This window comes from Megascapheus bottae, chromosome 17 (genome assembly GCF_031878675.1).
Source record: "Megascapheus bottae isolate mThoBot1 chromosome 17, mThoBot2.hap1, whole genome shotgun sequence".
Taxonomy (NCBI): domain Eukaryota; kingdom Metazoa; phylum Chordata; class Mammalia; order Rodentia; family Geomyidae; genus Megascapheus; species Megascapheus bottae.
The window spans coordinates 15547889-15565779 of NC_143525.1; the positions used below are offsets into that span (position 1 = coordinate 15547889).

The following is a 17891-nucleotide window of genomic DNA, read 5'->3' on the forward strand; positions in this document are numbered from 1 at the left end:
TGGGCTTGATCTCAGGGTCTGAGCATTGTTCTTGGGTTTTCCTCAAGGCTAGAGCTCTACCATTTGAGCCACAGTACCACTTCCAGCTTTTCTATGTTACGTGGTACCAAGGAATTGAACCTAGGTCTTCGTGCATGCTAGGCAAGCACTCTACCACTAGGCCAAACTCTCAGCCCCCAAAGTGTTATTTTTACAAAGTGAAAATTTGAAATTATGCTGATACTTTACAGAAAAGTTAGGGGAAAAGGAAAGGTGAAAGGGCCACTCATTCATCCCACATTCTAGAAAACTTATTCTCATTCTGGGGTCTTCTTTAGGTGACTTTTTTTTTTTCTCAGTCATGGGGCTTGAACTTCGGGTCTGGGCACTGGTCCTGAGCTTTTCTGCTCAAGGCTAGTGTTCTACCACTTGAACCCTAGCTCCACCTCTGATTTTCTGGTGGTTAATTGTTCATAAGAGTCTAATGGAGGAGCTGACAATGTGGCTTAATGGTAGAGTGCTTTCCTAGCATTCTTGAAGCTCTGGGTTTGATTCTGTAGTACCACATAAACAGAAAAGGCCAGAGGTAGTACTATGGCTCAAGTGGTAGAGTGCCAGCCTTGAGCAAAAACATCTCAGGAATGGTGCCAGACCCTAAGTTCAAGCCTTGGGACTGGCAAAAACAAACAAAAAACCCAGAAGTGGAGCTGTTGCTTAAAATGGTAGGGTGCAAAAGAGCTCAGGGTTAGCATCCAGGTTCTGAATTCAAATCCCATAGCTGGCAATAAATAATAATAAAATAAAATAAAATAAAAATAAAAAATAGCTAGGTGCTGGTGGCTCGCTCACTCCTGTAATTCTAGTTACTCAGGAGGCTGAGATCTGAGGATCACGGCTCAAAGAAGGGTTGGGCATGAAAACCCTGAGACTCTTATCTCCAATTAATCACCAGAAAACTGGAAGTCGCGTGGCCCAAGTGGTTGAGTGCTAGCGTTGAGCTGAAGTGCTCAGGGACAGTGCCCAGGCCCAGAATTCAGGCCCCATGACCGACAAAAATTAAATAAATAAATAAATAAATAAATAAATAGATGAAATAAAACATAGTGTGAGGACAATTGAGTAATTATACAGGAGAAAAATACCCTTAGATTTGTATTTTTCTTTAGGACAACTTCCAAATATTTAGATGTCCAAAAACATCAACCTCTATAAAATACTTGAAAAATTTACTGGAGAGTACTTTAGTATTTAATTTAGTGGAAATTTTATCCAAGTATGAACCTAAGTTCAGAATCTATAAAATAAAAAATAAAAAGTATGGTTATATGGAAATATAATTCCTTCACAATAGAAGCAACTGTAAAGGAAGTCAAAGACAAAACTGGAGAATATATTTTCAATTCTGACTACTGTAAGGACTAATTCCCCTAATATATAAAGTGTTGTTTTCAGTCATTAGGGAAAGAAGCCACTAAAATAAGAGAGCAATGAGACAGAGACTCTGCATAGACTGTTCATAGAAAAGGAAAAGGCAATCTTTGTTACATGTATGAAACTTGTCCACTCTCTTTCATACCAAGAGAAATTCAGATGAAGATTGAGTAATTAAATCTCCATCAAGTCCACTACTTCCAGGTTGTTTATTGAGACCCTGTCTTCCGGTTTGCCTTGACTGACTTCCAACTTTAATCCTTCCTATCTCTGCCTCCTCAATAGTTGAGATTACAGGAGTAAACCACCCTACCCAGACTGATTCACATTGACTTTTTGTTATTATTTTCTTGGTACCAGTACTGGGGCTTGAATAAAGGGCCTCCTATTCTGACTTTCTTTTTCTTTCAAGGCTGTTGCTTTACTATTTGAGCCATACTTCTACTGTGGGTTTTTGGGTGGTTAATTGAAGATGAGAGTCTCATGGGCTGGGGTTGGCTTCACCTGTGCTCCTCAGATCTCAGCCTCCTGAGTAGTTAGGTTTACAGGCATGAGTGTGTGTGATTTACATTTTTGAAAACTTATAGTAGAAGCTGCCAGGACTGACATCTATCTTCAAGAAGCCTGAACTGAGGGGCTCCTTGTGATGAATTAGGTGGAAAGAAGGTGTTTCTCTACCCTATGGGAAGAGTCTGAGATTACCTGTAGTCTACCCGTAGTCTCCAGAAGGTAAAACTCAAAAGGTATTGGGAAGGAGCAAGGAAAAGCTACCTTAGGAGTTATCATGATGTATTCTCTGAGGAAAGGGGATCCCCAGGCAGGATGTGGGGGGGCTGAGTCTGGAACTTTTCAGACCTGCTTTTTTGGAGAAGTAAGCAGGGGTTGTCAGCTTGTGACCAGGCACCTGGCAGCCTTACATGAACGGAAGAGTCAGACACAGGACAACTGTCCCTGTCAACTGTCCCTTTAGAGATGGAGTGGTTTTCCCCTTTGGAAAAGCCTCATGGGAGGCTGTGGTTTGAAGAGTGTCACCAACAATAAATAGAAGCCCCAGAGTCATTTCAGTAGAATGATGGTCTTTATTTTTGTACCATTTGCTGTATAGGCAGGGAAAAATAATCAGTTATAGAAATAATGTGACAATAACCTTCTGCTTTGTATTTTCTCACCTTACATGGTATCTGAGGAATGGGAAGACAGAGTTAAAAAGTATAATGAGTTGGGAGGCCAGGAGCATGGCCTAGCAGTAGAGTGTTCACCTAGCATGCAGGGAGCCCTGGGTTAGATTACTCGGTACCACATACACAGAAAAAGCAAGAAGTGATGCTGTGGCTCAGATGGTAGCGCGGTAGCCTCGAGAAAGCTCAAGGACAGTACCCAGGCCCCGAGTTTAAATACAATGGTTTGGGTGCCGGTGGCTCACGCCTGCAGTCCTAGCTACTTAGGAGGCTGAGATCTGATGACTGGGGTTCACAGCCAGTCCAGGCAGGAAGGTCTTATAAGAGCCTCTTAGGTTTCATTAAACACCAAAAAGCCAGAAGTGGAGCCATGGCTAAACTGGTAGAGTATGAGCTTTGAGAAAAAAAAGCTGAGTGAGAGGGAGAGGCTCTGAGGTCATGTTTCAGCACCAGCATATAACCACACAAATGTAGGAATGCTTTAGTAGAGTACTTGTATAGCGTGCATGAGTTCTTGGATTTGAACTTTGGTACTGCAACACACACACACACAGGAAAACACATATCTTATTCATAGTTTCATCAAAAAGTTGCATCATGTCTTAATTTTTTTTTTTTTTTGGCTGTACATGGGGGCTTGAACTCTGGGGCCTGGGCTCTGTCCCTGAACTCTTTTTGCTCAAGGTTAGCACTGTACCACTTGAGCCATAGCATCACTTCTGGCTTTTTCTGTGATTAATTGGAGATCTCATGGACTTTCCTGCCCAGGATGGTTTCGAACAATCCTCAGATCTTAGCTTCCTGAGTAGCTAGGATTGCAGGCGTGAACCACTGGTGCCACATTTATGAGGAGAACCTTCCCTTCCCTTCCCTTCCTTCTTTTTTTAAAAAAATTATTTTTATTTTTATTTTTTTTTTTGCCAGCCCTGGGCTTGATTTCAGGGCCTGAGCACTGTCCTTGGGTTTTCTCAAGGCTAGAGCTCTACCAGTTGAGCCACAGCACCATTTCTGGCTTTTTGCTATCTATATATATAGTACTGAGTAACATACATATATATATATATATATATATATATATATATATATATATATATATATATATATAGTACTCTACCACTAGGCCAAACTCCCAGCCCCCCTTCTTTCTTTTGATAGCTCAAGGCTAGCACTGTACCACTTGAGTAGCACCTCCACTTCCAGCTTTTTTTCTTCTAGAGAGTAATCTCATGGACTTTCCTGCCTGAGCTTGCTTTGAACCGCCATCCTCAGATCTAAGCTGACTGAGTAGCTAGGATTGCAAGCATGAGCCACCAGCACCCAGCTGGTTATTTTTGACAGAGGGTCTTACTTTTTGCCCTGGCTTCAAACCACAGTGACTCCCTGTGGCTGGGATGCCAGGCATGCACCACTATGTACAACTATAAATTGAAATGGAGTCTCTGAAACATATCTGAGCTGCCCACAATCCTCGTATCTGCATTTCCCAAGAGCTAGGATTGCATGCTTAGCCACTGTGCCTGACTGTAAATAGTGAACTTTGATAGCAAATGGGAACCTCCTTGGCCCTTATAAAGTCATAAGTCATCCTGAAGGATATTTCAAAAGACACCAACTTGAGACTTAAGAATGAATTCAATTGGCGTTAGGTTTATGGGGCTTGCACCACAGATGTCTATTGAATGAATGTATAGCTTCTATTTCTTTTGCCAGGATAGAAGAAAATGTGGCTCTGGTTGATTGTCATTTGGAGAATGTTTTGAGGCAGGACACAAATAGACTGAGTGGAATTTTTGTCTCTGGGTTTAAATATTTGGTTTTCAGATGTTTCCCTCCTGTGGCCTGATCCTAGCCTCAATCTGTTGACTGTGGTGCTTTTTTTCCCCCTGAGTCTCTGTGCTGAGTCCACGTGGATTTGTGCTGCTGTTTGACCTCATCCATCAGCTCTGGCTCTGAGTGCTTGTCCTCAAGGAGCCTGGTAGGGTTGACAGTGAACTAGATTCACCTATTGAACATTCTCTGAATGGCAAATCTGGGAATGAGGCATGTCTTCCTGTGGAAGGAGAAGAGAAAATCCTTATTCAATCCAGTCCTTAGTAAAAAGCCATCCTTTCTAAATCCTCCCTAGGTTTCAAAAAGTTTCCTGTATTTCTGCTGTCCCTCTCGACCTTCTTCCATCTTCCATGTGACAAGGCCAGACTAGCTTGTTGGAGGATGAATAACCTTGTGGATCAAAAGGCAAGTTATCCCAGCTGAACCCCTGTTAGGCCAGCCAGTCCCCAGCTGACCTGACAACCGACCAACGAGACAGGAATGAGTCCAGCTAAGATCAGAAGCCCAGCCCAAATTTTTGACCCATATAATTGCAAGCTAAATAAATTGTTGCGGTTTTACTCACCGAATTATGAGGTTGTTTGTTGCATAGCAAAAACTAAGTGGTCTGCCCTCCTCATTGGCTTAGCTTTATTGAATGTTGAGGCAAGCTTTGTGCTGTCTTGTGTTTTCCTATCATTCTCAGCTCCTCTACTATAGATAGCACATTTATAGAGTGGTTGAAATTTGGGGTATTGTAGTCTAGTCACAGATTTGAACCTGAATCCAGCCGCTCAGCTTTGTGACTTTGGGCAAGTCATTTTCCCCTCTGAATTTTATTTTTACATCTGTAATTCATGGAAACTGACATCCACTTATGATATTATTAGTAGTAACTTGTCTAATATCTATTTCTGGCCTTTTCCTTACAGACCTTTGGTTTTCCCTCAGTAATCTCAGGGTGTGTGTGTGTGTATGTGTGTGTGTGTGTTGGGCCTGGAGTCTGAAGTTGAAGCCTGAGACCTGTCTCTGAGCTTTTGTGCTCAAGGCTAGCACTCTACTCCTTTATCCACAGCTCAATTTTTTCTGGCTTTCCACTTTTTAGTTGGAGATAAGGGTCTCATGGAATTTCCTACTGGGCTGGATTTGTCCCTAGATCTTCAGATTTCAGCTTTTTGAATAGTTAGGATTCAGACAGCTCTGTGTATGTGTGTGTTTAATTATAAAAGGAACATAAAATGTATATTGCTGTGGTCTTTCAGGTTCTGTCTCTTCTACTGGATTATAAACTGTAGGAGTAGAACTCAGTACCTAGCATTATTAAACAGCTCTTTCAATGAATGAATATAGAAGTATATTTATTTAATGCTTAGGACTTTTTCCTCATGCATACTTTTTTGCTTTTTGATAAATTCATGTTTAATTATGAGCATTCTTTCTGTAATTATATATAACATTATGTATATGATATATGAAAACTTGTAGAGAAAGTAAACATGTGAAATTTATAATGGTTTCCTCTAGGAAGGAGGGGAGGCTTTTTTTTAAATATAAAAACATCTGAAGAAAGAAAGAAAGTCTTTGGGAACACGATTTTCTGTGGTTGCATAATAGTTTATTATATGACTATGCCAATTATTTTTAAACTGATCTCCTTTGGTACATTTAAATTGCTTTCAATTTGTTGTTCTTGTAAATTGTATTGGAATGAACAACCTTGCATAAGTCTATGCATGCCTCTGGTTATTTGCTTAGACTAGATTCTTAGGAATGGAATTATAGGGTATACATGTGTTTTGATGTCTATTTGTAAATTCCTTTTCAGTAAGGTTAAAACCTATTCAGTGGGGAAGATTTTAAACCCACAATAACAAGTTAGGGAAAAGGAAAATGTGCACAGAGGGTCTGATATCAAAAACAATTATTGGAAAATTCTCCTTGTAATGTCTCTTTCCCACCCCCCTCTGAGATATGAGGGCTTACTTTGTGACTCAGGCTAGTCTCAAATTTGTGGACATAAGTGATTGATCTCCCATTTCACTACTTTAGCCGCTTGAGCAATGGTGACTTCTGGAAGGTACCATCATGGTTGGCAAATTCTAATGTCTTTATGAATCGCAAAGATAAAGGACTCCTTCCTCTTTTTCTTCCCCGCTCCTCCTTTTCCTTTTCCTTCTCCTTCTCCTCTCCTTCTTTCTTTCTTCTTCTTCTTATTCTTTTTGCTGGTCTTGGGGCTTGAACTTAGAGCCTGGGCTCTGTTCCTGAGCTTCTTTTGCTCAAGACTAGTGCTCTACCACTTGAATCACAGCACCACTTCCACCTTTTTCTGTGATTAATTGGAGATAAGAGTCTCATGGACTTTCTTGCCTGGACTGGCTTTGAACCATAATCCTCAGATTTTAGCCTCCTGAGTAGCTAGTATTATAGTTGTAAGCCACCAGTGTCCAGCTTAAAGGACTGTTTTGGCTCCACAAAACTCTCCACAGTTACAGTATCTACTTTTCTATGAAATAGATACATTTCCACTTATTCCTGTCATTATTTGGAAAATACAAAATAACATTACTTTGTTGTGATTTCAAAACTCATTGAAGAGTCAGGAGTTTGGCTTTGGTAAGAGTGCTTGCCTAGCGTGCACTAAGATCCGAGTGTGATTCCTGGGGCACATATACATAGAAAAAGCCGGAAGTGATGCTGTGGCTCAAGTGGTAGAGTGCTAGCCTTGGGAAAGCCCAAGGACAGTGTTCAGGCCCTGAGTTCAAAAAAGAAACTCACTGAATATGAGCCACAGTGGCTCAGGAGGTAGAGGCAGGAGACCTTACAAGTTTTGAGGTCATCCCAATCAGTTGGTGAGACCCTATCTCAACAACCAACTACAAACACAAAAGGACTGGGACATGGCTCAAACATTAGCAGTATAGCAATGAAAATTAAGATGACCTGAGTCAGGACATGATCTTGAAGACTCTTCTTAAAGTAGAGCTGGACTGTGAAAGTGCATCCTTCTTGGGAAGAAGAATTAAAGAGAAAAGAAGTGTGTTGTAGACAACTGGACACTACGGTGGGGGTAGGGAACCCACTTTTTCAAAACCTAAATGAATTAAAAGGGATAGGGAGGTCAGGAGAATCACTGCTACAAGTCAGAAAACATTGAACCAAGTCAGAAGCAAAGTTCCTCTGCTGTGCATTAGGAGCACAGCATACCTAGCTTGGGCTCAAGTAATTTTAGTTGTGCTACCTTGAAAATCTTCATAACAAAGAGGATATATTTCAATAATTGACCCTACTGTCAGGGCTTGAGCTCAGGACCTGCAGGCTGTCCCTGAACTTCTTTGTGTTCAAGGCTAGTGCTCTACTTCTTGAGCTATAGCATCACTTTTGGCCTTTTCTAAGTGGTTTATTAGAAAGAAGAATCTCACAGATTTTCCTGCCTGGGCTGGCTTCCAACACAGATCCTCAGATCTCAGTATCCTGAGTAGCTGGGATTATAGGCATGAGCCACTAGCACCTAGCTATTATCTGTCTTTGATGACCAGAAGTACACACACTATAGGAGGCACATGATGACAGGCTGTCATTATGTTGCCCAAACGAACATTGAACTCACTGTGTAGCCCAGATTGGCCTTAAACTTGAGATTCCTCCTGCTTCAGCCCCTCAAGAGGCCAGGATTACAGGCATGTGTCACCACACCCATCCACGATTGTATTTTAGGATGTCAGGAAACATCGAGAGAGGTAAACCTGGTAAATAATCTCCAGTGGTTTTCCCATTCAACAATCTATAATGAATCAAAATGACATAATTTTATTGACAGACCCATTTATATTCTATAATTTTGTAATCAACCAAGTAGCCAATTAAATTATGTAAAAGAAAGCAGGCGCTTAGTGGGCATCTGAAGGTGAGAGGAGAAATTGACAGTGGGAAAGATGAGGGTCATTGGGAGAGAAGAGGATAAGGATGAGGTAGGCAAAGCGTGGTTTATGCCACTCAAAATTCTTTGATCTTGATGCTCAAGGCATGGAGTGCCATTGAGGGATTGAAGCATTGGTCTGACATTGACCCATGGGCTTTACAAGTCATGTTGATCTCATCCTGGCTCTCATTCTCTGAATAACCCATGAAGACTACATCGCACAAATATTTCCACATCTCCTCCCATCCCGCCCTTAGAGAATCATGTTGTAGCTACTAGAGTTTGTATTCTGAAGATGATTAGAGATGACTTCTTTTTGAGTCGGCTCATGTTGCTCAGTTGTCCAAAGTAGTTACTGGAGAATGACGCCCTGTTCCCTTCCCCCCCACCCCCGGGGTGGGAGTTGAGGCTGCTACCTCATCCTGAAAAGATGTGTTGTTTCATGATATCGGCTTACAGCAAAAACAGGCACAGATAACTTTTCAAACATTTAATTGTAATACTTCCATGCTTAAATCACCCAATTGGCTTTGGAAAATATGCAAGCTCTTCAAATTGCATTCTCTTTTAACTCACAATTCACAGTAAAACAGGCTAGTTTGTATACTTAAGACATTTGAAAATAGGAGCATAAAATGGCCTAAACTTGCATCCCTTTCTGTTTCCAAAAAAAGCACTGTATCAGCTGGTACTGGCAGCTCATGCCTATAATCCTAGGTACTCAGGAACCTGAGATGTGGGCATCACAGTTCAACTTCAATCCAGGCTGACAAGTCTCCATTTAACCAGCAAACACCCAGAAACAGAGCTGTGGCTCAAGTGGTAGAAAATCAGTATTTTAATTTTTTCCCACTCCTGGAGCTTGATGAACTCAGGGTCTGGGCGCTGTCCCTGAGCTTCTTTTTGCTTAAGGCTAGCATTCTACCACTTGAGCCACAGTGCTACTTCTGGCTTTTTCTGTTTATGTGGTACTGAGGTGTTGAACCTAGGACTTCATGTATGCTAGGCAAGCATTTACCACTAAGCCACATTCCCAGCCAGAAAATCAGTCTTGATTGAAAAAGCTAAGGGACAGAGCTCTGGCCCCGAGTTCAAGTCCCAATTGGGAGCAGAGTACCTTAAATGCAATAAACAATAAGAAGCAGCTTATTAATGCACTTTTTGTCACTTGTATTGTATATGACAAAGTATGGAAGGGTTTGCATTAGAGCTTGAATTCATTGCCTAGGGCTCCTGGGACAAAGTATCTACCCCAAACTGGATGGCTTAAAACAACAGAATGAGTATTTCTGGGGATGAGCCCAGAGCACTGTGTTAGAGCCATAGGGCAGGGCAGATTTTCTCAGAAGGGGATGTGTGTAGCAGCTGCCAATTGTAGTACCAAGATAGAGGCAAGAGCAAGTGGCATGGAGAGCTCCAGAGTTAGTCAAAAGAAGAGGTGACCTCAATTTCTGTCATTGGAAACCAAGTCTGCTGCCAGAAAAGGGGTCATAGATACGGCCACAGTGAACACCTCAGAATGTGATTTGGTCCTAAACCATGTCAGAACAGGCTGGTCTGTGAAGGGTTGTATGAACTCAGCTTTAAGGAGTGGGGACCAGGCAGAGGCAAAGGAGGACGCTTAGATAAACAACATCAACTACATCAAGAGCTATTTTATTACTTATGATCGGATTAGAGGAAGTTAGGCCTAATGTTAAACCAACCTAAACTCTGTGTGTGTGTGTGTGTGTGTGTGTGTGTGTGTGTGTGTGTGTGTGTGTGTGTTGGTACTAGCACTTGAATTCAGGGCTTCCCATTTTATTAGGTTTTTTCCACTCAAGGCTTAAGCCACACCTCCATTTCCAACATTGTGCTGGTTGGTTGGATATAAGAGTTCCTCAAATTGGTCTGTCTAGACTGTATTTGAACCAAGATCCTTAGCTCTCAGTCTCTTCAATTGCTAGGATTATAGGCATGAGTCACCAGTGTGGTACCCAGAACTAAAGATCTTCTTATACTGAAAAAGTTTGTGTGTGTGCCATACATGTGAACTCAGGGCCTAGATGCTATCCCTGATTTTCATTTGCTTAAAGGCAAGAGCCCTACCACTTGAGCCAGAGCTCTACTTCTAGTTTTTTGGTAGTTTATTAGAAATGATACTCTCATGGTCTTTCCTGCTCAGGCTGGCTTTAAACTACAGTTCTCAGATCTCAGCCTCCTGAGTAGTGAGGATTACCGATGTGAGCCATTGGTGCCTGGAAACTAGTTACTTTTAAGCATATTATAAATTGATGAGTGTCTGATGCTTGCTTTTTTCATGGTGCATACACTTTATTAAGTTTGAAATTTTCATGATAAAAATAGCTTTGTAGGAGTACCATTATTAACATAACCTTACTTCAGACAGATTTTTTATTGCTGGAGACATCTCTTCCATGTAAAAATATATTAAAGGTTGGAACAGAAGAAATACCAACTACAGATGGTAAGCATTTTCTTGCAAAGTCACATCAAATTTAACATTAGTCCTGGAAAATAGAAACATGTTTTAAATAAAAGGTTTTTAATATTCTTTTAACTGGGTGTAGATTTCCACCATCTAGGATATCATCATCAAGAATACCACTTGGCTGGGTGCTTGTGGCTCACACCTGTAACCCTACCTACTCAGGAGTGTGGTTCGAAGCTAGCCCAAGCAGGAAGGTCTGTGAAAGTCTTCAGTTAGTTACCAGAAACTGAAAGTGGCACTGTGACTCAAAGTGATAGAGTGCAAGCAAGCCTTGAACAAGAAAGTTCAGGGAATTGTCCCAGTGTCTCCCCTCCCACTCCCCCAAAAAGGATACCATTTCAATAGGATGTTGGTGGCTTACAATTGCAATCTTGGTTACCAGGAGTCTGAGACTGTGGTTCAAAACTAGCCTAGGCATAAAAGTCTAAGCCTCCATCTCCCAAATAAGAAACAAATGGTTAAGGTGAAGGCATGGCTTAAGTGGTGGAAGACTAGGTGAGCAGGCACAGAGGCTTGAGTTCAAACTCCAGTACTGAAAAATAAAGAAGATGACCACTTTAAGTAAAATATATTAATAAGTGCACATCTTTGGCTTAAAAGCATTTTCATTGAAAGGTTCTATTATGTAGTATTTATGGAAAAAGATTTGTGTGTGTGTGTGTGTGTGTGTGTGTGTGAAATAGGTGATATTAGTACACTTGAGGCAGATTGTAAGACAATGGTTCCATAAAAGGTGAACAATTCTGTTGAGAGCAAATTAGTAGTCATAAGGGAATAAAATAGCTTTGAAAAGGTTTCTGCAGTTCCTTCACCCATCAGTGGTATGTGCAGGCACAATTTACACATGAAGTGCTTTCCTACTTTAGGAAGAAAGAAACAAATTAACTCCCTAAGAATTCTTTTTTCTTGCTCTTTTTGGGGGTAGAGTAAAGTGGGGTGGAGGGGTTGATCTTAGGGCTTGAACTCTGGGCTTTGGGTGCTGTCCCTGAGCTCTTCAACTCAAGGCTAGCGCTCTACCACCTGAACCATGGTGCCAGTTCCCTAAGAATTCTTAATTGTCTTTTTCTCTTAAAAACATGTCCAGGGGTTGGGAGTTTGGCCTAGTGGTAGAGTGCTTGTCTAGCATACACAAAGTCCTAGGTTCAATTCCTTGGTACTACATACACAGAAAAAGCTGAAAGTGGTGCTGTGGTTCAAGTGGTAAAGCCCTAGCCTTGAGCAAAAGAAGCTCAAGGACAGTGCACAGGCCCTGAGTTCAAGCCCCAGGACTGCTCCCCTCCCCCCAAAAAAGTTCCAAGGTGTTGCTGTGATGAGGAAAAGAGGTGCACCTAATGCTGAAAATGAGTGTTGAGCTTTCCTCGGCAGTGTAATACAGAACAGTGCTGTTATTCTTCTCAACGTGTGGTGCCCTGATGTATGTATGGCAAATGCATCATCTGGGAACTTGTTAAAAAAAAATACCAGAGCCTAACCCTACCCAATCAGACCTAAGCTCTCCAGGTGATTCAGATGTCTGCTCAACCAATGGGAGGGAGGATAGTAGTTCCCAAATTTGGTGTAGGTCAAAATCCCCTGTGGACCTTTTAGAGAAACTTCTCAGCCTTAGAAATACTTCTCAGAGGAAGTTCTGACTCATAGGCCCAGAACAGGGTTAGGAATCTGTGTTTTCAGAGACAGATGTCTAGAACTTCATATAATTTGGGGATCATTTTAATTTGGAGGAGTGCATCTAGGCTGATAAAATACTCTTGGCAGGGCCGGGAGTTTGGCCTAGTGGTAGAGTGCTTGCCTAGCATGCACCAAGACCTGGGTTCGATTCCTCTGTACCACATACATAGAAAAAAGCCAGAAGTGGTAGAGCCCTAGCCTTGAGAAAATCCAGGGACAGTGCTCAGGTCCTGGACTCATGCTCAGGACTGGCCAAAAATAAATAATAAAATAAATAAATAAAAAAATACTCTTGGCAGTAACTTCACTATTGATTGCACTGATTAAAAGCAACGATTTATGCTAATAGATGAAAATAGATTAGATTTTATTAAACCCTTTACATTGTTATAACAGCAGAGGCCAAACTAACCAAGTACACACACAAAAAAACCCTCCTGTTGTTATTCTTCCTAGTAGTTATTGTGCTAGATACTTTCCTATGAAACAGAATTTGAGTGTGTGTGTGTGGGGGGGGGGAGTCTGAAATTGAACCTATGGCCTCTACTGCTCTACTGCTGAGCTACAATCCTAGTCACTTTCTCCTTTTCTGTGTCCTTCCTTCTTTCCTTCAATTCCTTCCTTCTTCCTCTTCCTCCCTCTCATTCTCCTTTTTTGGTGTTTCTGGAGTTTGAACTCAGGATTTCTTGCTTTTGAAGCATGTCTCTAGGGGGACCCCCCACTTATTTTTGCGTCCAACTTTGCACTCATAGCTTTCATATTACATGATCATCAGAATTCCCATTTAAGTGGATGCAGAAAAATGCATGCAGCTGATGTAATATATTTCCCCAATAGGCCCCCTTTCGTTATTAGCCAAACCAGGCAAAGATCATCTTCTGTGTTATTTTATCAAGAATAAATTCCCATCAGCGCCATTACAGGGTCAAAAGGCAAATCACTTTTCATTTATTTTTCTTCCTGAGATCACGAAATGTAAGACTAGGAGAAGCTTAGCATCCAGTTCTCTGCAAGGTTTGTCTTGTAAACCATCCTTGAGGGAGTGCGAATAAAGGAGCCGGCAGGTAACCTGATCTGGTCTGCCAGGTGAGTCCTGGGTGAGATGCAGGCACGCTCTCGGGAGCAAAGCCCTCCTGGGGAGGAAGTGGAGTCCTCGGTGTGGGATCTGGGTCCCTCTCCACGCCTGAGCAACGCTGGGAATTCCCAGACTAACTTTGCGTGGCTCGGCCTTTCAGCACGCCTGGCACTCAACAGACATCCAAGAAATGGCAGCGTGCCGAGCAGGGACATAGCTCTCCCTTAGCAGTCTGGACATGAAACCCCTCCAGGTGCCACCGAGCGGCCACCATTATGTCGCTTGGCCCTCTTGCCCCTTCCATTCTGCGTGGGAGCCAAGGCCGGCTGGCAGCGCACGCGCTCTCGGCTCCTCCAAACCCGCGCCCCGCCCGCGCCTCGGGCACCCGGCGCGCTCCCGCCGCCGACCCCGCCCAAGCCCCGCCCACCCCGTCGGCCCCGCCCACCCACTCAGCCCCGCCCAGCCTCCTCCCCGCGTCCCCGCCCGAAGCCGACGAGTGGCGGCGGCGGCGGCCCCGAGACCGGGTTCTCTCAGACAAGAGGGCGGGTGGAGGAGGAAGCGGCCGAGCCCCGACTCCCGCTCCGACACGCCGAGCACCGCCCGCCTCAGCCTACCCAGCGGCCGGTCAGCTTCGGGCCTCGCGGAACTAAGAGGAGAGGAGAGGCAGCCGCGGTTGCGAGGAGGCGGCGGGGGCGCGGGTGCAGGCGGCGCGGCGGGCCGCGGCTGCTGCTTTGTTGTGCGGCCCGGGCCCGGGGAAGGAGTGGGAGGAGGGGGGGAGCTCGGCGTCCCGCTCCCTCCGCGGCTCATGGCGACGACGCTCGGCACATCCGGGACCCTGCGGCCGTGGCGGCCGTGGCGCCGGCTGCTCGGGCCCCAGCTCCGGCCGCTGTGGTGACTCCGCCGCGCCTCGCCGTCGCCTCTGCCCCGTCGGCCCGCCGCCACTGCCTCCGCCGCCCCCGCCGCCGCCTCCTCCCCCCGCCGCCTCCCCGGTCGCTGGGGACATGTCTAACCCGGGAGGCCGGAGGAACGGGCCCGTCAAGCTGCGCCTGACAGGTGAGGGGGGCGGGCGCGGGGAGGGCGGCCGGCGGGGGTGGGGGGTGCCTGTGGCCTTGGGCCGGGGTCAGGGTCGCGATCCATGGGGACGCTGGGGGGGGGGGGTCAGGGCGTGGGAAGGCCTAGTTCAGGGAGAGTCATTGGAAGAGCCCTCACCGGGGCCGGGAAGACGCTTACGAAAGCCCAGGGTGGCTCGCGGGTCTTTTGTGCTGGGCAGAGAGACAAGGACTGGGAAACGCCGACGGCTTGGAGGTCGGGGAGCCCGACTCTCTCCCCCGGTGGCTGCGCAGGTGGGGTGGTGGAGGGAGATTATTGAATCTGGCTGCTGACTGCGCGCAGTAAACACTCCTTAAAGATGGAGTGCTTAACGGGTGTGTGTGTGTGTGTTCGTTCGCTCGCTCCAGGGTTGTTAACTTGGACACCTACTCATAACCGGGTGTAAAACCTTTGCTCTCTGCTGCCAGCCTCGGTGGCCGGTGCCACCCACCTCACACGCCCGTCTTTGGAAGGGAAGGAGACTGAGGTCGACTTTTCCGGTGTTGTCTGCCGGATCCCAGGACTCCTCCGGGTTCATTGTACGCTCTGTGTTTTGATTGCCGGGTTGCTTGCTTGGGGTTTGTTTTTTTTTGTAGGCCGCAGAACTTGTGGCTCGCGTCTGACTTCTAGACCTGCTTTAGAAACTTCTTCTTTGGATACATGTCTAAGTAGATGCTCATACAAACTTGCAAGCGAGCTTTCCCTCATTTCTCTCCACCCCTTCCCTTTCCTAAATGGAAAAGAATGTCTGGAAAGGGGTTCGCTAGAGAGAAGACTAATGTTGCAAAGGGGGTATGGTTCCAGGTGCATGGAATCTTTGAAAATTACAGCTGTGGTTCTGGTTTTGGTGCCATTTTTGGTGTTTTTCACCTGGACCTGCCACCCTCGTTTTAAAGATGATTTGTATTTTGTGTGAAAAGTGTAATTGACGGCAGTGTCGTTATACGAGTTTCATCACCGTTAATAAATTGCCCATGTTTATATTCGGATGTGTGATGGGAAAGATGATTTTTCCATAGAGGACCGGTGTGGCAAGAATAAACTGTAATTCCTATGTGTCCACACAAGACTTTGCGATTTATATGCACTAATTTTGTAGCTGAATCCTGCGTGTCACATCTCACTCCATTGGCTGAAGTTTCTAGACAAAAACTTATAGTGAATTTGGTATTTGAGAAATTAGCTTAATATCGGTTGGCTGGAATTTCAGAGATAAAGTGTAAAGTTTTACTTTCCCTAGGGAAAATGTTAAGGAATTATTAAATGCATGTTTTTTTCCACTTTATGCTTAATTAATTTTTACTAGCTTATATTAGTGATACTGTATTCCAATCAGTCTCATCCCCTGTCACACACTTCCTGCTTGGCTGTGTTTCTTAGTAGAAAACCTAGAATGATGCTTGTTTCCCTTTCTAGTTTCCTTATTTTGGGGGAGTCACAGAAAACTTTTATAAGGGATCTTTGTTGTTTTTGTTTATCTGTAGTTTTTCTGCTCTGTTCTGTATCAGTAACTATAGAAAGAACCTTTGGTGGTTGGTGTGCAGAAACCATCAGTAGTAGACTAGTGCCATTATTTTCCCCCTAGGCTCTATGCATACAGAGAAAGTGAGGGAGAAACAGGGCTTTTTGATTGTTCTGCAGATAAAATAAGCTTTTTACTGTGAAAATGTATTTTAACTGCGATTTAGTAGACCTTATAATGCCCACCTGTGGTTTCCTTATTACATATAATACAATATAAAAATTAATGAGTAAAGTTTGTTAGGCAAAATTGAAATTTTTTTGGTGGGGGGAGAGGGAATATTGGCCTAAATTTATGTATTGACTTCATAGATTTTCTGAAGAATTTTAAATGTCCTGTGTCCTCTTAATTGTAAAAACAATTCCAAGTATTCTTCATTTCTTAAAACTGTTGGGAATTTGTCTTCAAATAGCTTTCTCAAGAGTTTGAAAAAAAATATTAAAATATCATTTCCCCATAGTTACATATTGTAGCATCTCTTCTGTTTTTCCAGGAAAGTTAACGTATTTTTAAATTTTTGTTCATCATTTACAAATTAGATGGTATAGATTTTACCAAATAGATTTCAAGAGCTGGATTCAATTAGCAGCTTTTTAGGACATAAACATTAAAGGGTTAGATGGAAAAGATTGTTTTGACTGACTGGATAAATGACAGGGCTGTGTTTGATGTGTGTCCAGGAATTGGTCTGGAGCTGGTGCCCAACTTCTCAGTCCATTTTGAGAAGCCAAATAAAATATTTAACCTAGGCCTCATTTTGTTTTTTAAAAAAGTTGATTCTTTGTTAAGGCCTTAAGAGATGTTTGGCATACCTTTAGACTAAGTGTTTAACAGTTCATTTAGATCTGGGCTTCCTAATAGAGAAAATTCACTAACAGAAAGGCAGACCCCACAGAGAAGTTTTATTTGGTTTACAGTACACTTGCACTGTGAGATGTTTTGAAATTCTTGTTCTTTGCTTTAATGCCATGCTAGTATTTTAAATTTGTAGAGTGCTTTTAATTCTAAGGTACTTTATAAACTGTAGTTGCTGTACTTTATCCTCGGTGTGATCTTTGGTGTGGAATTGCTCATTTAATGAGAAATGTCAATGATTCTTGCAAGGGCACACACACACACTCACACACTCACAGATCCTAAAGGATAGGAGATATTTGAGCCATGAGATCTCTACCCACAATAGATACTAGTGTTTTTTCATATATGATTCCTAAAACTACAAGTAGCAAACTGTGGTATTTGTTGTTAATGCTAAGAAGGTGTGGTCACTTTTTTTTTTTTTTTTTTTGCCACTCCTGGGCTTGGGCTCAGGGCCTGACCACTGTCCTTGGGTTTTCCCAAGGCTAGAGTTCTACCACTTGAACCACAACACCAGTGCTGTCTTTTTTCTATGTATGTGGTACTGAGGAATTGAACCTGGGTCTTTATGCATGCTAGGCAAGCACTCTACCACTAGGCCAAACTCCTGGCCCCAAGGTGTGGTTACTTTTATCCCAAACTTGAGATTCCCCAGGCTATTGATAGTTAAAATGTCATATGGTCTGTCAAGCTACTTCTGTTGTTCCTTATGACATACTTGATCATCAAAGCAGGCTATGTATTAATGTTATCAATTTAATCTAGCAGATTGATTATACAATGTGTAATTTGTATAGCATTATACTAGCCATATCAGATAAAAACTTTACTTACAACAGTAAGAAATGAAAGTTTTTCTATGTGTTTAGTTA

General features: G+C 43.3%; 1 protein-coding gene across 1 annotated transcript in view; it reads left to right on the top strand.

The window, feature by feature from the left end:
• Nucleotides 1-14416: 14416 nt before the first annotated feature.
• The window catches only part of Smurf2 (SMAD specific E3 ubiquitin protein ligase 2), a 65878-nt gene continuing 62403 nt past the window's right edge, over nucleotides 14417-17891 (top strand). Inside the window, exon 1 of the mRNA XM_090349915.1 lies at nucleotides 14417-14603. Coding sequence (XP_090206041.1) covers nucleotides 14552-14603 — 52 coding nt within the window. The 5' untranslated portion in view covers nucleotides 14417-14551. The remainder of the gene's footprint in view (nucleotides 14604-17891) is intronic.